The sequence below is a fragment of the Pongo abelii genome, chromosome 9 (genome assembly GCF_028885655.2).
Source record: "Pongo abelii isolate AG06213 chromosome 9, NHGRI_mPonAbe1-v2.0_pri, whole genome shotgun sequence".
Lineage (NCBI taxonomy): Eukaryota > Metazoa > Chordata > Mammalia > Primates > Hominidae > Pongo > Pongo abelii.
In genome coordinates this window covers 13,269,777-13,292,561 of record NC_071994.2, presented here as the reverse complement: position 1 = coordinate 13,292,561, position 22,785 = coordinate 13,269,777, and the positions used below count along the sequence as shown (strand labels likewise).

The following is a 22,785-nucleotide window of genomic DNA, read 5'->3' as shown; positions in this document are numbered from 1 at the left end:
ATTAACCTGAGATGGGAAGATGGCTTGAGGCCAGGAGGCAGAGAATGCAGTGAACTAAGATGGCAGCACCACTGCACTCCAGCCTGGGCCATAGAGCCAGACCTTGTCTCAAAACAAGTAAGTAAAAATAAAGAGAAAATAATTCAGAATGGAGAGCTGAAGGACAAAAGGGCAAGGGCATTGCCTCATGAATAGGAGAAGTGATACATGTGAAACTTGGTGAGATTACTGACAATCTCACATTTGAACACGGGAGTCATCAGAAGGACTTTGCCTTGCTCTTCCTTGCCACACTCCACCCTTGCCTTGGTGTTTTCTGGAGGGTCCTGATGTTTCTTCCTCCGTCCAATACAAAGGGGAGTCTAGTGATTCAAGAAGTTAAGAGCACAGAGAGGTGAACAGTAACTCGTAGCAGAGGCACTCAGGAATCCTGTGCACACACAGATGAACATCATGGGTTACAAATGAAGTCTTTTGGTCAAAATTAACTTTATTTTTCAACTTCATAGGGATGTGATAACAAAATTGGCACACACAGAAAGGATACTGATATTGGGCCTGATTAAAAAAATGCCTCTGGCCAGGTTGTAAAAAAATGAAAGTAACAAAGACAAACAATAGAAGTTGGAGTTGTAAAAAAGTGAGTTGGAATTCATTCTGCCATGGTCTACTTGACCAGAGGCAGCTTTTCCTCTCTAAGCCTATTTTACATCTGTCAGTGGATTTGAGATCACTCATTTTACCATTGTAACATCCTGAGCCTTTTGTCACTGTGTGTCCCTTTGTAGCCATGTAAGAGACCACACTGCTATAGGCTGAGAAGGCCACAGTGGTTCAGGTGCTTTGAGGACCTGGTCTTGGCTCAATAGAGCCTCACTGGTGTTTGCTCAGATTGGGTAGCCTATGCCCAAAGCTACTTGGCTAAACAGGCTGGTGACACCACACCCAAAACTTAGGTGGCAAAGAATAGGAATAGGAAGGATCAGCACCTATTGGAGTGAGGAAGCCAATGGAGGTACATCTCCTCAATTCTGCTTCTAAGTTTTTGTTTTTTTTTTTTTGAGACAGGGTCTTGTTCTATCACCCCAGGCTAGGGTGCAGTGGTGTGATCTCAGCTCACTGCAGGCTTGACCTCCTGGGCCCAAGTTGATCCTCCTGCCTGGACCTCCCAAAAGTGTTGGGATTCCAGGCATGAGCCACTGCACCCAGCTTGCTTCTAATTTTCCTACCCAGACTGTTTTAAACCAAGTTCTCCAGGTAAGTAAAATGTGCCCAAATGGAAAACATCTAAATCTTCCGCAGCCCATTCTTCCTGTGTCTTTGTGTTGACAAACCTCTAATCTTCCATGTCTTTGTGTTGACAAACCTAACCTTCCATGTCTTTTTGCCAAGTTCTCCAGCTAAGTAAAATGTGCCCAAATGGAAAACATCTAAATCTTCTGCAGCCCATTCTTCCTGTGTCTTTGTGTTGACAAACCTCTAACCTTCCATGTCTCTGTGTTGACAAACCTCTCCATGGGTGGCGCATCTGACCCTATCCCAACATGCCTTAGGATGCTCATCTCCTTGACTGTCTGCCATCCCCTCCCAAAACTAAGTGGAGGCTCTATCTTTTCCTCCTAGTTTGAGGTTCTCTTCTCCCAGTGTCCAAAATGATCAATATGCCTAGAGTAGATGCTGCTGAAGAGGCAAAGTAGTAATCCCGCCACCTGGAAGCAAAGGCTGTGAGTTGGAGGGGGAAGCTGGTGTGAGGGCTGATGATAAGCCCTAGGAGGTTCCTGAGGCATATTCCTATGTTTGCTCTCTGGAGAGATGGGCTAAACTGTTTATCTTTTAAAAACCAGATGATTAAAAAGTTACATTTTAGTATTACACTGATAGGAATTTAGGATAATCTCTTCTAAAGCCTATTTGGTTTCCAGAAGAGTTAGATACTTGAACAAGAATGGACAGAGTAAGATACCTAGCTACAGCAATAGCAATCACAAACTGTTCTGTGGTTTTAATCTTCCTATTTCTGATTTAGAAGTATGAAGTGATCATATTTAATCTTTCTGCTCCTGCTCAAAAATAATTCTATAACATCATTTAAGTTACAGAAAGTTTCTGCTTATAGCCCTTACATTCTTTATGACCGAAATCTGTGTCTTTCCTCATGACTGATAATTATCTCCCAATTTGGTCACTTCTGCTAACTGCTATTTTATTAAACTTGAAATTTTAGGTTGGGAAGCAAAGGGAAACCACTAGGCATCCCCTTTGTTTCTAGGGAGAAAAGACTAACTTGTCCCATCTGCTCACTTGCTTATGGAGCTAAAAGTAGACCTCCAGTCTTAGAAGTGTTCTGTTCCTGAGGAGTGGTTAAAGAGGTGAAAAGAAGAGGTGAATTAAAAGATGAAAGAGCTTTTTAAATAGCCAGCAACTCTCTCTACCATCTGTTTTGGTAAGAGCTAGCACCTCTTGTTCTCTTTAGACCCTGGAGGGAATAAACCAAAATCAGTGGTTCCAGGATCCTTCAGAGCCAAAAGACCCCAATACCACAGTCTTGACCTTTGCCCTGCCTGCTTCTGAAACTGGAGAATGGCATCTCCCAGCAGCCTAAGGCAGACATAGGTCATACCTATCCCTGGGCAGTGAGCTGAGCTCCCACAGACTTGAGTTGTGCTGGATCTCAGAATTCTAAGCATTAATGTTTCCTTGCTGTTATAATTCTTGCTCATCAGGTTCAACTGCTTTATCCCTCTGAGGTTTGCAAATGAGGATGGAGAAGGCACTGAGAAGCGGACCAGTGAGCTGAGCTCACCCTTTATATGAGTGGATTTTTTTTTTTTTTTTAAATGGAGTCTTGCTCTATCACCCAGGCTGGAGTACAATGGCGTGATCTCAGCTCACTGCAACCTCCACCTCCCCGGTTCAAGCGATTCTCCTGCCTCAGCCTCCTGGGTAGCTGGGATTACAGGCACGCGCCACCAGGCCCGGCTAATTTTTCTATTTTTAGTAGAGACGGGGTTTCACTATGTTGGTCAGGCTGGTCTCGAACTCCTGACCTCGTGATCTGCCTGCCTCGGCCTCCCAAAGTGCTGGGATTACAGGTGTGAGCCACCACGCCCGGCATGAGTGGAATTTTAGTGTTAAATCTCTTCCTGACTCTGGGTTCAGTAGGTCCCTCCTCTTCTGTTACCCTCCTGGTTCTCTCTGTTCACCAACTACCTGCATGTGCCAAACTAGAAAAAGGAAATAATTTATACCCCTGCCCCAACAGCTCCTTCCCTCCTAGGGACTTCTGTGTCCACCCCCCCCCCCCCCACTTTGGGCCTTAGAACTGTGGCTAGAAGATAAAAGGGAGGAGTTTGAGTCAGAGCCTTTATGTCCCCAAACCCACCCCCCTCTGAGTATTAAACTATAGTGGCATTGTCCCTCAAACTCCCCTCTGCTTTGGCTCCAGAGTCTTCCTCCTCTTCTTCCAGACTGGGCAGGGTGGCTGTTGTTATTGGTGAAGATAGGCATCTAGCCAGAGCTGCCCTGACTCCTTTAGTGAGCTGCAGGGACAAAACGGGGGCAGACAGTGAGGGAGACAAGCAGAGCTGAACCCACCAGAGATGGAGGAGTGAGGTTAAGGCCTTCTTCCATCTGGAGGCTTTCCTCCCCTCTACTTTACAGAAAGCTAGCTTGGGCCATGGTACTGAGGGGAACCCCAATGAGGGCAAAGGCCTGACCTGGCCACAGGTCCAATAAAGAATCCTGCCTTTGCCATGGTGAACTCCATCCCACATGACTGGGAACACCTTCTGTTCACTCCCCACCCTACATGTCATCATTTCCATTGCCCTGCCCTCTTCTCTCCCTACTAGCCATCTTCCTGGTCTCAGATACTCACTGGATGATGTCGGCGAAGGCTGACAGCAGGGGCTTGGACTGGTACTCTATGCCATGCTTGGCACACAAGGACTGCACCAGGGGAGCCACTTTGTGGTAATTGTGTCGAGGCATCGTGGGAAAAAGACTTTAGGGAGAACGGAGGGAGTCAGTGGTTCCTGCTTCTCTGCTCCCACCTGTACCCAACACTTACACCCTCCCCAGGACCCTGCTTCCCCAGGCTCCCTACTCACTGGTGCTCAATCTGGAAGTTGAGGTGTCCACTGAACCAGTCATTGAAGGCAGACTTGTGGACATTGCATGTGGCCTGGAGCTGGAGGAAAAGGTCAGGGGAGAGCATGTTGAGTATCAGATGGAAAGGCCAGCCCAGCATTCTCCAGGTAAAGCTGGCTGAGGAAGGGACATGAGACTGTCTTGGTCACTCCCTTCACATGGTAGCAGAACAGGAGCCTCAGGCTAATGAGGAAATGCTGTTTGGGGGACTTTTCGTTTTTGCTATTTTCACCTACCCACCCTTTTCAATAGTTGTGTTATGCTCCAGTCTTCTGAGTGACTGTCCCTTACCTGGGTGGAAACCCAGTCCATGTTCCGGTCGTGATCAATGTGCATGGGGATATGGTTCATCTGTGTCACCCACACAAACCAGTTGCTTTCCAGGAACCTGTTGGATATGTTACACAGACAAAAACAGTACACACAGAGCCCAGAATTCTGATTTCCCCTTCAGATAACTGCTTCAGCCTGTCTACTTTCCCAAGCCAACTCCTGAAACACCCACTGTTACCCAAAGCCCCAGCACGGCCCCTAGACCAGACTGGTCACTCCCCAACATTTCCTTCACCAGTCCCTATCCGCCCCCACCAAATACTACCTGACTATGAAGAAAAGGCCCAGGAAGGCTTTCAGCCCCAATAGTGGCACATAAGCGAGGAAGAAGCGGACGTAGAAGGTAATCATCCAGGCCAAGTCCTATAGTGAGAAAAGCAGTGAGCTTAACAGTCACGAACAACTCTTCCTCTTCCTCTCAGCAGCTCTTTCTTTGTATGGTGCAGCCATTCTCCTGGGTATCCAGACTCAAGTCATCTTCAGCTTCTCAGGGGTCCAATCCTGCAATATCTAGTGCCACTGCTCCTTTCTTCCATTCCCATTGGCACCCCCCAGCCCTTCTTGCATGTCCCCTTCAAAAGTACTAAGGCCTACAAGGTCTCCTTGCCTCTAGCTCTTCCCAGCCAATCTAAATCCTTCAGCATGCCACCAAATGCATCTGCCAGGACCATGGCTCAGTCCATGCCAGTGCCCTGTTCAAATCTCTCATGACTGAACCAAACACCATACTCTTCCCCTGACACTAGTCCTCCACAATATGTCCGGTGGTCAAACTTACCCCTCATTTCCAGCTTCTCTGCTCGGAGTTCATCCCCCCTGCTCCACCTCTGCCTGTCAGAAACCCTGCCCAGCCTCAAGGCCAGCTAGAAAAGTGACTTCACAAAGCCAGGTGCAGTCAGGCCCCTTTTGGAGTCCCTAGAACCTATTGCCTGTACCTCTTTTCTGATTAACAACCACATTCTGCTTCATCAGAAGTTTCCTTGAAAGTAGGTATTGTCTCTCATTCATCTTCTCCATTCCCAACTCAGCCCCCCGGCATTATGCCCAGTACAAGAACCTCTGGAGACACTGACCACATGAAATTACACATTGGGAATCAGGCTGCCTGCTAAGCTCAAATCATTTCGTCCCACTTAGAGATAAGGAGGATCTGTGTCTGGTTCTATTATTTTGTTCTAAATTAGGCCTGGAGTCAGTCTCAAGTTTCCCCTGGGGAACCCCTATCCCCCACTCTGGGTGCTGGAGACAAGGATGTGGGCTTCTTGGGCCATGGATACTCACCACCCACTTCTTTCGCTGGATAACAAAATAGAAAATATACCACTGGAAGTAGAGAGGCAGCAAGGCTGGGGGCCCAACTGGGGAGGAAACCGAGACAAAGAGGAGGCATGAGCACAGGAAGGTCATGAAAGGGCCAGTTGATGTTGGAGAGATGGCCTCTAGCAGGGGGCTGCCTCTTCCAACCATCCCTTCTGTCTCCCCTCCAGCTGCTTGAGTGCTCTGCAATCCACTGGAACCAGCAGGCACTGAAGGTGGGCATAAATCCAAGTCTGGGGAAGGCAAAAACTCCCAAGAGGATGCCAGGGAAGGTAAGGGGTGTGAGTGGCACTCTTCAGTGACAGGCGCTTGGGAACTCAGGCCCCACGCATGGGACTTGCTCTGCTCCCACACCTTTATTATTTTTCATTTTTCTTCTCTTTTCTACATACACACTCCATGGATCCCACACTTTTAAAAGGGTGCTAATACTCTCTTACTTACCTTGGCCACAGCCCTGTCCTTACAGTCAGCTGCCCTTTGTTCCTGGCAGCTCCACCATGCAGGTGAAGGGGCAGGAGCAGGAAAATGTGTGTGTGTTAGGAGGGACCCTGTGGATCCTTCACAGGCTGTGAAGCTCACTTCCTTAAACTAGGGAGATGGGCTTGTGCTACCCCAATCTGAAGCCCTGGAGGTCAGCTGGGGGACGGAACAGAGGGGCCTCTCTTGAAAGAAAACTGGGAGTTGAAGTAGTGTTGCATTCTATATGCTGCCTCATTTCCTTTTCTGTAGCCCTTCTCTGTGGCACCTGATGCTACCCATAACTCCTAGCATGACAATGCTCACCCATGGCTCCTCCATCTTGATGTGCCATGGATTTTAAAACTATTTCTTCCAGAGGTCTCTGCTCTACCCGTCTGCCCCATCGCCTTTCTCTATTAGTGATAGTTGGTGATAGGCAGTTAGGATGAATTCCTTCAAACTAAAATAAGATTAGTGGACTCCTTCCCTTCCTTCTTTAAAAAATTTGAAAATTTAAAGGTGTTTAAAGCTCATTTTAGGCATTATGGAGCAGAGTTGTTGTTGTTTTAAGAAACAAGATCTCACTCCATTGCCCAGGCTGGAGTGCAGTGGCACAATCAGAGCTTACTGCAGCCTCAAACTCCTGGGCTCAAAGGATGCTCCCACCTCAGTTTCCTTAGTAGCTGGGACAGACTTTTAAAGCTGGGAATATGTGGCAGTCATCAGAAAGATCTTCTCAGTTCTAACAGCTCTTCCATTCTCTCCTCAGGACCCATCCTTCCAGAACTATCTGTACCTTTGTTCCTCTGGGGGTTGGACTGGGCTCTACCAGGTTACCTTGGCCCATCTTGACAAAGTTTTAAGATAAGGTTGAGGATAAAGCAAGAGGCCCCTCTACACCCCAACACCCAGCTTCCCAATGGAAACTGGGGTTGGATGGGAAGAATTAGTTTGCCTTCAACCAATCATCAGCCTAACTTCAATTCGCTCAGCTGAGATGGCAAACTGCTCTCATGCAGGGAGTAACTGGGGGTGGGGGTGGGGTACTTCCTCTAGCCCCTTTCCTTAAAATACCATAATCCCTTGGAGAGCCACATCCTCCTCATTCCCTCAGCATTCCCTCCTGAGGCAGCTCCCCTGTGTTGGATGGGGACACTCACTTAGGAAGAAGTATTTGTGCTGGTGGTTGTACGGCATGTATTTTTTCTTCTGTTTCCCAAGCTGTGAAGAAAAGCAAACACATGAGCATTCAGAGACCAGTGACTCCTCCCTCTGTGACTTGACCTTTCCCTGCTTGGAGGTTTAGGCCTCCTCCAGGGCTGACAGCTTGTTGGTGCCATTGGAAAGCTCCAAGAGGCCCAGCCTTACCTCCAGCACATGGAACATGAAGCCCTAGGCTGTAATCTGCAGAGCGTGTCACACCATGGCCTGCAGCTGGATGGCCCATGCTCACATGAGGGATGTGCACAGCACAGAGTCTACAGGACCACAGGCCATCTTGTGTTCATTCTCTTTGTCATGAGGTTTCCGGGCCCCACTGCCCTTTCCCCTTTCTCCCATCGTACTTTTTTATTTGTTTATTTTTTAGACGGAGTCTCGCTCTTGTTGCCCAGGCTGGAGTGCAATGGCACAATCTCGGCTCACCACAACTTCCGCCTCCCTGGGTTCAAGCGATTGTCCTGCCTCAGCCTCCTGAGTAGCTAGGATTACAGGCATGTGCTGCCACGCCCAGCTAATTTTGCATTTTTAGTAGAGATGGGGTTTCTCCATGTTGTTCAGGCTGGTCTTGAACTCCCAACCTCAGGTGATCCGCCCACCTCGGCCTCCCAAAGTGCTGGGATTATAGGTGTGAGGCACTGCGCCCAGCCGCCATCGTACTTTTTCACATCAGAATCTCCATGGACAACCATATCTGCCCCTATACAGGTTAAGTATTCCCTCTATATCCAGCCCCTAATTCTCCCCATCAAAATCTTTTGGTCTCTTGACTTAAACATGAGCTTTATCAAATCCCCTGAAGGCTAATTCGAGTTTGTCAATTTCTGGAAAAGACACCAAGAACATTTTGGCAATCTGAAGTTTCCAGCAGTTTTCCCCAGTAGGTGGTAGTTATTTTGTATAAGCCGAGCTGCTGAAGAGACAGGCTGGGGCCACCATGTCAACCAGCCAGTCTAGAACCCCTGGTGTGGGCTCACAAACAAGACAGCAAAGTTCTGCTGTCTCACTCCATGACTATGTCTGCATCGCACTCCAATTAGTTCAGGTAACCAGACAACCACAAGGGCACAAGAGGAGCACTCAACCCCTGAGCAGAGCTCTAGCTCACCCTTCCATGTGTCCACAGTTCATTTATTGAGAGCTTATTCTGTACAAGGCACTTCAGCTAGATGAAACATCCTTTCTACATTAACAGATTCAAGTTCTTCAGCACCTACTGTGTGCCAGGCTATGTTCTAGATGCTCAGGATACAGAGGTGAACAATACAGACTTCCCACCCTCATGGAGCGTATAACCTTAGGGGATGAAGCTGGTGATAAATTTGTAAACAGAGACCGGGTGCAGTGGCTCACGCCTGTAATCCCAGCACTTTGGGAGGCTGAGGTAGGCGGATTGCATGAGCCCAGGAGTTCGAGACCAGCCTGGGCAACATGGCAAAACCACGTCTCTACTAAAAACACAAAAATTAGCCAGGCTTGGTGGCACGCACCTGTAGTCCCAGCTACTCAGGAGGCCGAAGCAGGAGAATCTCTTGAACTCGGGAGGCAGAGGTTGTAGTGAGCTGAGACCGCACCATTGCACTCCAGCCTGGGCGACAGAGTGAGACTCTGTCTCAAAAAAAAAAAAAAAAAAAAAAAAAAAAATTTGGGACCCAAAATAGCCTTTCTTCTCCCCTGCCAGCTATGAGGCTGAGGATGGGCTGCCTGTTAGTGAATGCCTGAGCAATAGGCTGCTTGGTTCCATCCCTCTGGGGATGTTGATGCCTGTGCTGACCCCATGACATCCACGTCAGTGCCTCTCAAAATTCCTGGAGGACAAGGAGGGGCAGGGGATACTGCCCTAAATAGAACCCTTCTGACCACCAAGGGTCTAAGATAATGGGACAAGTTATAGGGATCATAAAGGCATTTGCCATTCAAGGAGGAAGTAATGGATGGGGCTCCTTTCCATAACAGTTCCACAATAGGAGGCCACCAAGCAAGGGCGCCCCTTTTTCAATTTTTCCCTCAGTTAATGTTGCTCGAGATGGGGTGATTCTCACCACCACATCCAGGTCCTCAGCAAGCATTGTTTACACTGCCTCCAAAACATATGCCAAATCCATTGGCTTCACCTGCTCCTCCGTGGTCTGGTCTGGACTCGCTCCAGCCTCCTCACTGAGGTTATATCTGTGATTATACCTACCCTCTATAATTCATCCTGTCCACCTCCAGCCAAAGCAAGCCTTTTAAAGTGCAAAGCAGATTGCTGTACCTACCAGAAACCCTCCTGTGACTCCCCATTGCTATTGGAATAAAACCCAAACTTCTTACCACACCCTTACCATGGCTTTCTAAGGCCCTACATGATCCGGCCCCTCCCTAGTTTTCTGGTCTTCTCATTCTCTCATTGCTTACTGTCCCTGAACATCCAGGAGCCTCTGTACTTGACTGTTCTCTCTGTTCCAAATATTCCTTCCCTGAATTTTTGCAGTGCTGACCCTTTTCATCATTCAGGTCTCAGTTCAGATGTTGGCACCTGAAGGAGGCCATATCTGATCATGACTACCTCTCAGTTTCTGTCATATTTTACTGTTTTTAATCTTTAAGTTACGTTGAGCTCTGTTTACAATTTTTTTTTGGTTTTAATCTTTTTAAAAAATTATTATTTTTACACACAGAGTTGCGCTGTTACCCAGGCTGGAGTGCAGTGGTGTGATCATACTCACTGCAGCCTTCACCTCCTGGGCTCAAGCGATGCTCCCACCTCAGCCTCCCAAGTAGCTGGGACCACAGGCACATGCCAACTGCGTCCCTTCATTCTCTATTTTTGATGTCTGCTGATAGGAATTTCCTGAAAACCCAAGTACCAAGAAGCAATAAAGGTAGTGGTGTGAGACTGTTCCCTTCCACTTAACCTGCCCATGTCTTTTTTTTAAACCCTCTGTAGTGACAGTAGAAATGTACAAGCCCCATGCCACTGCCCAGCAAATAATCACACTGCCCTTGAAGCAGCCACGGGAGTCAGACGGGGGACAGGGCTGCTTCATCATCTGCGTAGTACTGACCATAATGGTATCGGACATGTAACAAACCCAAGTCCATGCTCATGATGGGAAAATAAGAACATTATGGACAGGTGGGGCATGAGCTTCAAGCTATGAGCTCCTCATGCCAGGCCAGCCAGTGCTGCCAAAGCTCTTTCAAAGTTCTCATGGCCAGGGGCGAGAGGAGAGCCAGGCTACCTTGAACTCATGCCTAGAACTGAAATGTGTTTTAATGACAATTTAATTCCTGGCAAGCTGAAATGTCACAAAGTGGAGGAGGTGGACCTGGAAGAACTCTGCAGCCTACAGCCTTGGGACAAAGGGCTTTAAATTAACTTTTCAAAGAATTCTGCTGGCCTTTCAGAACCTTCCATTGCCTAATGCTCACTAAAAGCTCACCAGATCTCCACCCCCAGGCATTATTCCTTCAGCAGCTACATTATTTCTGCTTACAACTTCAGATGACAACTCAAACCCAACGCTGACCACCCAGGAAGTCAGGCTGGGGATCAGCAGGGTGGGAAGAAGTACTCAGTGAATGAATGTTCCAGATATTGGACATCAAAGAAGAGTAAGACAGTCCAGCCCTGGACAGAGAAGACTGTGACAAGAAGGATACCTAAGTGTGGGAGAGAAATACAAAGTGCAAGGGGAATGCTTGCCTGGGGCAAGAGTGTCAAAAAAGCACCTCCAGGAGGTGCCATCAGCACCTTCAAGGATAGGCTATCTCATCATTTGGATCCTTCTGGTCATCCGCTGGATCCTTTGCAAAATGAGGTGCCTTTTATGCAGTAATGGTTTGCTGACTGAACTCTCTAGGGAGGATGGTGATTCCCTCCTGGGCAGCCCCCATTTATTGCCTGTTGCCTTCCAGAACTTCCAAAATGGCAGAAGCCCCAGCCAGCCCAGCCCCAGTGTCTTGCCCACACTGACAACATCGTGGGCATCTTCCCCAATTCCCCTATGTTGGCTGCCTCCTATTCCCCAAGACCTTTCCACTGATACCTCCACGCACCTCCACAGAGAGGATCTTCCCCAAGGCAAAGAAGAAGGGATGCATGTTGATATCTGGGTCTTTGCGGAAGCAGTTGGGCTTGGCATGGTGCTGGAAGTGCATGTGGTTCCACCAACTGGCGGGGGCCCCCTACAGAAAAGCAGGGACACGAGTATGAAAAGCTTCCCCCGAGTCAGCCCTTCATTGCCTGGAGTTTTAGAGAGCCCCTCCCCATCCCACTGACCTTCAGGTGGCCAATCACAAAATGATGTAGCAGATGGTTCCACTTTGAGGTGCTGAAGACCGACAGGTGCCCAAAGTCATGCTGCAGCCAGCCAGCCTGGGCCTAGGTGAGAAGAGTCAACACTGAGAGCAGCCCACCAGCCCCAGTGTCGCCTTCACTGACCTCAATGCCTCCTTCAGCCTCTCCCAATTCCTTCATCTGCCAAGGCCTGTGATGCACCTCAGGAGTCAGGAAACACGGGTCCTAGTTCTGCCTCTGCCACTGACTCACACGTGAGTTGGGGCAAATCACCATCCCTTCTCTGTTCTTTTGTTTCGCCAGCTCCGAAGCTCATGACTTTTTTTTTTTTTTTTTTTTTTTGAGACAGTTTTGTTCTTGTTGCCCAGGCTGGAGTGCAATGGTGCGGTTTCAGATCATTGCAACCTCCGCCTCCTGGGTTCAAGTAATTCTCCTGCCTCAGCCTCCCAAGTAGCTGGGATTACAGGTGCCCGCCACCAAGCCTGGCTGATTTTTTTGTATTTTTAGTAAGAGTCGGGGTTTCACCATGTTGGCCAGGCTGGTCTCGAACTCCTGACCTCAGGTGATCTGCCCACCTTGGCCTCCCAAACTGCTGGGATAACAGGCGTGAGCCACCACACCTGGCCTGTTTTGAGAGACAGTGTCACTCTGTTGCCCAGGCTGGAGTGCAATGGTGCCATCTTGGCTCACTGCAACCTCCGCTTCCCAGGTTCAAGCAATTCTCCCGCCTCAGCCTCCCATGTAGCTGGGATTACAGGCACCCGCCACCACTCCCAGCTAATTGTTGTATTTTAATAGAGACGGGGTTTCACCATGTTGGCCAGGTGGTCTCGAACTCCTCACCTCAAATGATCTGCCCATCTTGGCCTCCCAAGGTACTGGTATTACAGGCGTGAGCCACTGTGCCTAGCCTTTTTGTATTTTTAGTAGAGGTGGGGTTTCACCACGTTGGCCAGGCTGGTCTTGAACTGATCTCAGGTGATCCAGCCACCTTGGCCTCCCAAAGTGCTAGGATTACAGGCATAAGCCACCATGCCCAGCCTGAAGCTCATGACTTATGATGGACTGACATCCAGAATACAGAAAGGACTCAAACATGAGCAGAAGGCTTGCCAAATGGGTCCTGACAGTCAAGAATTAGCGCTCAATTATTATTAACATATTGGGCAGTCAGTGGTGGGGAGGGAGCCAAGCTTTGCTAAGAAACCAGAAACTTGGTTCCTGGCACAGGTGGGCTGTGGCAGAGAACAAACAGCATAGGAAGAAGGGAACCCTTGGAGAAGCAGCTAAAAAGGCAGTGAGAGAAATGAAGATGTCCATGTGACTAAAGAGCAGACAGGTCAAGACAGTGGAATGCATGTTCCTGCACTCACTCTCCCGCATACCTTCAGATCTGCCCTACTTGGAGGGCAGGTATTCTTGGCCTTCCTCAAACACCCAAGGAGCTTTCCCCAGGGATGCTGAGCATTGCTGTGCCCTTGACAAGCCAAAGGCTCTCACCTGAACTGCACTGAGCAGCACCGCACAGAGGAGGAAGGGCAAAAAGGACGTCCCAAAGACCCAAAGGGTGAGCCAGGCTGCACCATCCAGCAGCAAGATGTGCAGCAGGTACAGCAGGAAGAAGACATGGTTGGCCTTCATGAGCCCCATCTGCTCCACTGTGGCCCGCAGCTCCCGGAACTCATCTGTCAGCTCTTTCTGCAGAAGAGGAAGAGGAGCTGTTATTCTTCTCATCTGCATCCCAACGCTACTGGAGACAAGGGCCCTCTCAGGCTCAAGGACCTCCCACTGAGGTAGCTGTGGGAAGTCCACAGTCCTAGGCAAAGATGCTACGACAATGAGGATGACAGGAGGAGGTGCTATGGGATAGTGCCTAAGAGTTCAGCGGCCTTAAGTCCTTGCTTTGCCATTTACTAACTGTGTGATCCTTGGCTGTGTTGCTTAACCTCCATGAGCCTGTTATCTCATCTGTAAATGTGTAAGAGTTATGAGTTTATGCTTGGTGCATAGTAAGTGCTCATATGATAACAATGATGATAACAATGATGGCAGCCATGGTAGTGGCAGCTTTGGGGGAGCCATAGGTTGCAAAGCCATGCTCCCTTGGGCCTGTGACCTCATGACTATGCAAGACAAACAGGGACCTCAAGACTCCCCAGAGCTACTACTGACTATGATTACTATGACTGGGATCCCATCTAGACGCTCCTTCCACCCGCTCTCTGTCCCCCTCAACAACCAATAGTTGCCACATAGCAAACACAGGGTCTTACATTCTTGGTGGGCTCAAAGCTGGGCTGCTCTGGAGACAGTTCTCCAATCAGGAGAGAGTTCATATACTTCTTCACAAGGCCCTTGTTGATGTGGAAGGCCACAAAGGGATCCTGCAAGTGCCGGGAGAAGATGAAAGGTGAGGGAGCCAGCCCCCTGGACTCCAGCAGTGTTCGCACCAAAGGCCATCCTCCTGCCCGCCAGAAGGCTGTTGAAGTGAGAGGTGAAGCCAGAGGTGAAGTTGAAGTGAGAGGTGAAGCCAGATGGACTTCCTGGGTCGTGTGCAGGCTTGGAGAACTTTTCTGTAGCTAGAGGTTTGTAAAATGCACCAATCCGCACTCTTTAGCTAGCTAGAGGTAAAATGGACCAATCAGCACCCTGTAAAATGGACCAATCAGTGCTCTATAAAATGGACAAATCAGCAGGACATGGGCAGGGACAAATAAGGGAATAAAAGCTGCTCCCCCTCACACCCCCACAACATCCAGCAGCGGCAACCTGCTCGGGTACCCTTCCACGCTGTGGAAGCTTTGTTCTTTGCTCCTCACAATAAATCTTGCTGCTGCTCACTCTTTGGGTCCACGCCACCTGTAAGAGCTGTAACACTCACCACGAAGGTCTATGGCTTCATTCTTGAAGTCAGCGAGACCACGAACCCACGTGAAGGAACCAACTCCCGACACAGAAGCACAGGCCATCTCCCTGGGCCCAGCTGGCTTTTGAGGGTGCTCCCAGGTGTCCACAGTTTAAGATCACCGAGCATCTGCTCTAGTTAGAAGGATGCATCAAGGAATGGGAAGCATTGGCTGAGGGGGACCACTAAGAAATACCTGCCTGGGCTGGCCTTTCCCCTGGGTGTGTCCACAGACAGCTTTTGCCCAAGAATTTCAGTATAGGTGAGAACAGGAGGGATGCGTGGGGCTGTGTCGGGCGTTGGTTCCTTCCGGTGGGTGTGGTCTGACTGACTTCAAGAATGAAGCAGTGGACCTTCCCCGTGTTATAGCTCTTAAAGGTGGTGCAGCCCCAAAGAGTGAGCAGCAGCAAAATTTAGTGTGAAAAGCAAAAGAACAATGCTTCCACAGCCTGTAAGGGAGCTAGAGCGGGTTACCACAGCTGGCTGGGGTGGCCAGCTTTTATTCTTAGTTGTCCCTGCCCACGTCCTGCTGATTGGTCCATTTTACAGAGCACTGATTGGCTCATTTTACAAACCGCTAGCTAGCTACAGAGCGCCAATTGGTGCGTTTTTACATAGCACTGATTGGTGCATTTTACAAACCTCTAGATACAGAAAAGTTCTCTAGGTCCCCACTTGACCCAGCAAGTCCAGCTGGCTTCACCTCTCAGGGCTATGAGACTTACGTCCCTTCTTGCGGGTCTTTTAATAAGTCCCTTTCCTCTCTTAGCTAGGGTTCTCCAAAAACCACGAAGAGGAAGACTTCCCTACGTCCGAACTGGGGCACTTCTGCGTTTCTTCCCTTTCCCTCCACCGTTGTTCTGGGTAGGGCTCCACATTTCCCTAAGCACTCTGGCCACCCCCTGCCCCAAAGCAGCTACTTTGGGTTGTGCAAGGTAAGGTCCATGGCGATAAGATTCACGTCCGCAGGTCCAGCAGCCCCGGGCCCTGTAAGTGATGCGGCGTGTGGGGCGGGGGCCGGGGCGGAGCCGGCGGCCGGTGGTACCACACATCCGGACCAATCGCCTTCCCCGCCGCGGCATCCCCGGCCCCAAATCACACTGCGGGAAGCCCCAGCGTCGGTGCCTGTTTCGTCTGCGCATGCGCCGGCCCACGCCTGCGTCCTTGGCCGCAGTCAGGGCTCCGGAGTGGTCACTCTGGTTAACCCGCGCAAGCTCTGGCCTCGCCCCCCTAGGCTGGTCGCGTCAGAGAGTGGGGCGGGTGTTCGCCCCGTAGCGTCTAAGCTCTGCTGCGACGTTATGGGAACCCTGGTGACCCGCGGCACACTCTGGGACGCCAGGGTAGTGGATAGGCACAGTGGAGAGCGTCACGCTGCAGGGCACGGGATCAGAGAGGGATGCAAGGGGAGGGGACGCCATTCCGGCCGCCAAGGGGGAAACGCGGTGAAGCGAACGCCCCGACTTTCGAGTCCCCAGGGCTGAGTCCCCAGCACTCCAACCCAGCAGAGAGGCGCCGGGGCCTTAGCTCTGAGGGCTGTGGTCTAGAAAGAGAAGCAGCAGGCCAGGGCTGGGGCGCGCGCCGACCCCGCAGTGAGACCAAGGGAAGAAGGGACAGGACCCCGCGAAGGGCCTACCGCCCCAGAGCGTAAACAGCGGTCCGCTCCGCGGAATAGCTGAAGACCTCGCTGGACTGCGGCTCAGTGGCCTCCCCGGCGATTCGAGAACAGCTCTGGGGGTCCTCGCTAAGTGTATGCCATTCCCAATCCCTTATGTACGCCAGCGGCCGCTTGCCCTCCCCGGCCAGTGCTGTCCCTTCCGCGTCCTCCAGTCTTCACATGACGCAGGGGTCCCCAAGGCAGCGGTCTCCCCAAGCTTCCCGTTTCAGCCCCATCCTCGAGAATGGGCTCCTTTCCTGCTCCCTCTCCGCTCCTGCTGGCGAGTGGAGACCGGCACCTAGGTCCAGACGCGGCTGCGCTGCCTCTCCTAGCCATCGAGACAGGATGTGACTCCCTCCTCTTGCCACTGACCCCCTCCCTCCCCAGGCGGCCTGCATCCTTGCTATCCTCCCTCCTAGCCTACCCAGCTCGGGGTCCTGTCCCCGCCCGGAGACCTGAGGCTCGGGGCTGCAGATGGAATGCACGGCAGGGAGGCGGGGCCCTTTGTTTGTGTGTGCGTGTTTTTGGCCTCCATCCCCACTCCCCAGACTCCACTTGTCAAGGCCTCTCTCCCGCCTTTTCATCCCGCATTCGCAGGACACCCAATCACCGGGCAACAGGTATGATCAGGTACCTCCGGGCTTTCCTCCGAATTAGTCGGTGTTTGGCTCGGAGTGCTTTAACTCTGTCTCCCCTGCACTCAGCCTCCGGTCCCGCCCTCTCCTGTGCCCCCGCCTGGCTGCGCTCACCGTGGCATCCTGCCCGGCGTAGTGGCTGATGACCCGGGAGCCCCCTGGATGCCGGCGGGTGAACTCGCTGATGTTGTACACCTTACGGTCGATCACTAGCCACCGCTCCTCGCACCCTGAGCGCTGGGCCACCTCGTCCCAGGTGAAGTAGCGCGGGGTAGGTCCCTGAGCCGGCGTCTCGGCGGCCACCGGGTCGGGGGCCATGGCTGGCCTGGCGACGCCGCGCGCCGGCCCAGGAGGGGCTGTCGGGCGCGTGCTCGGGGTCCGCGGGCTCCAGAAGTGGGTTTGCTGGCGCGCGCCCAGAGCCAGCCGCCTGCGCGCCGGGTTTTCAGCACCGCGGCGCGGACCTCCGGAACTCGCAGCGCAGACCTGCGGACCTCTCAGCGCGCGTTCCCATTGGCCGAGCCTCGTGGCGCGGGGAGCGAGACCCCGCCCCCCGGCGGGTCTTGGGCAACTCACAGCTGGGCGTCCAACACGCGCCCCCTCGCGGGCTCCCTAAAGGCGTCGCCGCCGGATTCGACTTCCTGACGTCAGGCGGGCGTCGCGGCGTTGGCTCCCAGCGGGCGCCGCGGTGGGAATAGCGGTTCTGGTGCAGGACCTGGGTGCGGGGCCGGGCCAGCGGGGCCGCGCTCCAGGAGTGGATGGACTGAGGGGCCAGGGCTGCGGGGTGGCCGCAGGAAGGGTGGTCGGGGTCGGGGCCGGGGCCGAGGCTTTTCCGTGCACGAGGCTGCCCGGGCGGTCGCGGACATCATCGTTAGGCTGTGGATGCCTTGGCCGGGGTCTCCAGACGCTGACCCTCCAGGGATGGAAACTACTGCCTGCTCGCCACGTCGTGCCGCCAATTGTGCTGCCCAAAGTAGCAGCCTGAGAGCCCTTGAAAGTTGCAGTTATCTTGTGAACAGCATATTTACGGTTTCTTGGGCTTGGTGGTGGTTGGCGGAGGGCTGTTAATGCTTTAATTTGTTCAATGAAACATTTAAAATGCCCCACAATTTTTAGAACCCTGTTTGCCTGTTTTTGTTTTTATTTTTATTATATTTTGAAAAATTCACTGGGATCCTTGAGTGATGATCCTAGCATCTCTTGACCCTTAGGTGTTTCACCTGAAAAGCCTGGGTCTTGAAGCTGAAGTTTTTCTGTTCTAGCCTGGAGGCGCCTGGGAGCCCTGGGAGACTTTTTAAGCAGAGAGATTTGGCATTTAGATCTCTGGGTTTTAGAGGAGTGGGAACGCATCTAAAAGTGGGGTTGCTAGTTACGAAGCTGTTGCAGTCCTGAAGAGACCCAGAGTTTAGGTCCAAAATTTTATTTATTCAACAAACACTTTATAAAGCACTTACTGTGTTCTGGGCACTGTTCTTAGCGTTTTGCAAACGTTAACTCATTTAATTCTCCTAACAACCCTATGAGGTAGGAACTATTAACCTAATTTACAGTGAAGAAACTGAGCCGGGGGTAGGTTATTTTGTCACACAGCTTGTAAGTGGAGGGCTGAGATTTGACCCTGGCCTGTGCTCTGAACTCCCAGGCTCTGCCACATTTCTCATTACACTGGTATTTGGGCACTTTAAAGGGAAAGGAAACATAATTGTCCCAAGCACTGAGCTAGATTCTGAGCACCTAGGGGTCAGGAGAGGGTGATACAGAATAGACTAGGTGAAATATGGCTAGATTTCTGGTAGAAAAGGATTTAATTCATTCCATCCAAATTCTTCATTTTGTAGGTAAGAAAATTGAGGTTCGAAATGGGGAAGGGACTTACCAAGTTCCCATAGGGAAGTTTAGATGTCCTGACTTCCAGGTAAGATGCCAGACTATTGGACCCTGCTCAAGAATGATGGTCCACACAGCTGCACCTCTGTACAGCCAATATTCCTTTTTTAAAAACCTTGCCCAACAACTTGGCAGTGTCTAATGAGAGCTACAAAACATTTTCTATTCTTTGATCAAGCAGTTTCACTCTTGGTAAAGTAGGGGAGACTGTGCAAAGATGCAGAAATAGCCAATTTAATAGCAAAAACTGGAAATAACCCCAAGTCCTGACAATAAGAAAATCGCCAAGCTTATTGGGATCTGTTAACACAATGAAGAATTAAAGAATGATTTTAGATGGCCAGAATGTGAACTATATTGATAGATATAGAATCCTTCCCCATGAAATAAGCAGAACCCCAAGTAGTATGGGTTCACTGATTACAACTATATAAGAAATTCATGGGTATTAAATAACAGAAGACAGGTCCTTTACATAAACCATTTTTCCTATGTGACTGTACAGTGGGATAAAAGCTCTCATACTGCTGGTAGAAGTATAAGTTGATTACTCTGGAAAAAATAGTTTGACAACTTTATAGAGAAATTTAAGATTTTTTTTTTTTTTTTTTTGAGATGGAGTCTTGCTCTGTCGCCCAGGCTACAGTGCAGTGGCGTAATCTCAGCTCGCTGCAAGCCCCGCCTCCCAGGTTCACGGCATTCTCCTGCCTTAGCCTCCCGAGTAGCTGGGACTACAGGTGCCCGCCACCACGCCCGGCTAATTTTGTTTCTGTATTTTTAGTAGAGTTGGGGTTTCACCGTGTTAGCCAGGATGGTCTCGATCTCCTGACCTCGTGATCTGCCCACCTTGGCCTCCCAAAGTGCTGGGATTACAGGCGTGAGCCACCGCAACCGGCCAGAATTTAGGAATGTTTTGAATACTGAAGAGATGAAAAAAATTAGAAAAATAAAAATGTTCCCAATAATTCCATGTTTAGGAATATAGCCTAAGGAAATGTTCTTAGAAAAATATTTATAGGTCAGGCGGGGTGCCTCACGCCTATAATCCTAGCACTTTGGGAGGTGGTGGCAGGCGGATTGCCTGAGCTCAGGAGTTCAAGACCAGCCTGAACAAAAGGGACTAAGGCGGCGTGCACCTGTAGTCCCAGCTACTCTGGAGGCTGAGGCAGGAGAATTGCTTGAATCCGGGAGGCAGAGGTTGCAGTGAGCCGAGATTGTGCCACTGCACTCCAGCCTGGGCAACAGAGCAAGATTCCATCTCCACACACAAAAAAAGAAAACTATTTATAAACAAAAAATATTCATTAAAGCAGTATCTATGATAGCGGGAAATGGAAACCCTCTAGATGCCCATCAGTGAAATATTTTGCAGACATTGAAAATAATGTCATCTTTCCTTTAATACAGAATCAAGGAAAAATTTTTTTTATGTAAATCTTTTTTTTAATTATACTTTCAGTTTTAGGGTACATGTGCACAACGTGCAGGTTTGTTACATATGTATACATGTGCCATGTTGATTAACTCGTCATTTAGCATTAGGTATATCTCCTAATGCTATCCCTCCCCCCTCCCCCGAATCAAGGAAAATTAAATAATGTGATGTAAGTTTGGCTACAGAGATAACTGTTCTATAAAAAAAGACTAGGTTGGGCACAGTGGCTCGCACCTGTAATCCCAGCACTTTGGGAGGCAGAGGCAGGTGGACCACCCGAGGCCAGGAGCTCGAGACCCACCTGGCCAACATGGTGAAACTCTGTCTCTACTAAAATACAAAAATTAGTGCCTGTAATCCCAGCTACTTGGGAGGCTGAGGCCGGAGAATCGCCTGGGCAACATGGTGAGACCGCATCTCAGAAAAACCCAAAAAACCCATACCACTTGTAGGATAATTCCTTGATCAACCCCACCTACCTAGAACCATTCATTAAGTGTTTTATTCAACATTTGTGGGATGTCTCCTCTTTGTATTCCCAGCACCTACTTTGGTAAGGTGCTGGGAATACAAAGTTCAGTACTATATGGGTCATGCCTAGCCATGTCTACTGGAGGAGAGAGACAAGTGAATCACAGATTATAGGTCAGTAGGATAGATGCAAATTAAATTCATATTACTCAGGATTTAAACAGTTTATATGACATGACTTTGCATTCATGTTTCTTTGCTTTTCATGTGTTCTTAGGTCAGTGTCATGTATTTTGCTACCTCCCTAATGAACTTATAATCCAGGATAGGGCTGTGGATTCTGTTTATACTACCAATACATATTCAGAGCACCTTGGTTTGGAGTTCTAGGTGGAATCCCACATAAATTTACTGAATTGGCCGGGCGTGGTAGCTCATGCCTGTAATCCCTGCACTTTGGGAGGGTAAGGAGGGCGGATCACCTGAGGTCAGGAGCTCCGGACCCACCTGGCCAACATGGTGAAACCCTGTCTCTACTAAAATACAAAAATTAGCCAGGCGTGGTCGGGGGGGTGCCTGTAATCCCAGCTACTGGGGGGGGGGTGAGGCAGGAGAATCGCTTGAACCCAGGAGGCAGAGGTTGCAGTGAGCCGAGATGGCACCACTGCACACCAGCCTGGGCGACAGAGCCAGACTCTGTCTCAAAATAAATAAATGAATAAATAAATAAATAAATAAATAATTGGCTGAATCAACTGATGATTTCACCCTGAAAAAATACAGGTGAGTAAGCCTACAGGCCACTAGGCAAATGTCGTGTTGCCCTCTCATCTCCTTACCCACCTACACAGGTGGTCACACAGACTGCAATAAACCCATAGCCAGGTCAACTAGAGGAAACCTTTGCCTTGTGGGCTCTGTTGATCCTAAGGGAACTTGCCTCATCCTGGATATGAATCTCTTGCTTAATTTTAGGTTGCCACTTATGAATACTAACTGTTCTGGCCAAATTAATCCTCAAGGAACAGAACGAAATGAGCTTAAGGCCCTATTGCCAGGCCAGGCACAGTGACTCGTGCCTATAATCCCAGTGCTTTGGGAGGCTGAGGTGGGAGGCTTACTTGAGCCCAGGAGTTGGAGACCAGCCTAGACAACGTAGTGAGACCCCTTCCCCACTGCCCCACCATTTTCTCTCTAAAGAAAAAAAAAAAAAGACCTTAATGCCAATTGTAATGAAGCCATAATTGAATAACCTAACTGCCAGTGGCTGTTGGAATAACCTGAATTGTGAGTTCAAATTTTGATCCATTTTAACAAAAGATCCTAAACATAATAGTTGGCCAATAGCCTGGATCCTTTACAAAGTCAACACGTATAGGAGGAGCAATACCGGTTGTGCTCAGCCTCTGCTGCAGCCTCCGCTCAGTCGCAGCCCCTCAGGCCATTAAAGACCAAAACCATTTTTGAAAAATCTGGATTTCTGTGAAATTGGATAACTTATGCGGGTGCAGTGACTACAACACAGTAGGCACTAATAAAGTTAACTGAATCAGTCTTTGTTTTAAGAAAAGTCATCTGTAATAATTCTGCAGATTAATGTTAAGTAATATTAAAAATAATTTATGACATATAGTGCTTAAACTAAAGGGAGAATCCCAATCATACCTCTATCAGAGGCAGAGCGAGAGCTAGAAACAGGACTCTTTCATTTTGCTGCATTCTAAGAATGTGGGAGATTGGGATGGGGCAGAGTCAGCTCATGGAGGAATTCACGGGATTTCCTTAATGCAGTCTTGTCTTTTTTGGAGACAGAGTCTCGCTCTGTCACCCAGGCTGGAGTGCAGTGGTGCTCTCTCGGCTCACTGTAACCTCCGCCTCCCAGGTTCACGCCATTCTCCTGCCTCAGCCTCCCGAGTAGCTGGGACTACAGGCGCCCGCCACCATGCCTGGCTAATTTTTTGTATTTTCAGTAGAGACGAGGTTTCACCATGTTAGCCAGGATGGTCTCGATCTCCTGACTTTGTGATCCACCCGCCTCAG

The 22,785-nt window shown here is 49.8% G+C and overlaps 2 protein-coding genes across 2 annotated transcripts in view; both read right to left on the bottom strand.

The window, feature by feature from the left end:
• The window catches only part of FADS3 (fatty acid desaturase 3), a 227,842-nt gene that overhangs the window by 72,582 nt on the left and 132,475 nt on the right, over positions 1-22,785 (bottom strand). The gene's annotated exons all lie outside the window — the stretch shown is intronic.
• FADS1 (fatty acid desaturase 1) lies at positions 473-17,481 on the bottom strand. Its single transcript, XM_002821675.6, is given in 13 exon segments — positions 473-3,539; positions 3,878-4,003; positions 4,110-4,189; positions 4,441-4,537; positions 4,748-4,845; positions 5,764-5,840; positions 7,422-7,482; positions 11,521-11,649; positions 11,744-11,845; positions 13,262-13,459; positions 14,035-14,145; positions 17,070-17,426; positions 17,428-17,481. Coding segments are annotated over 13 exon segments (1,527 nt in total). The 5' UTR covers positions 17,467-17,481; the 3' UTR covers positions 473-3,487.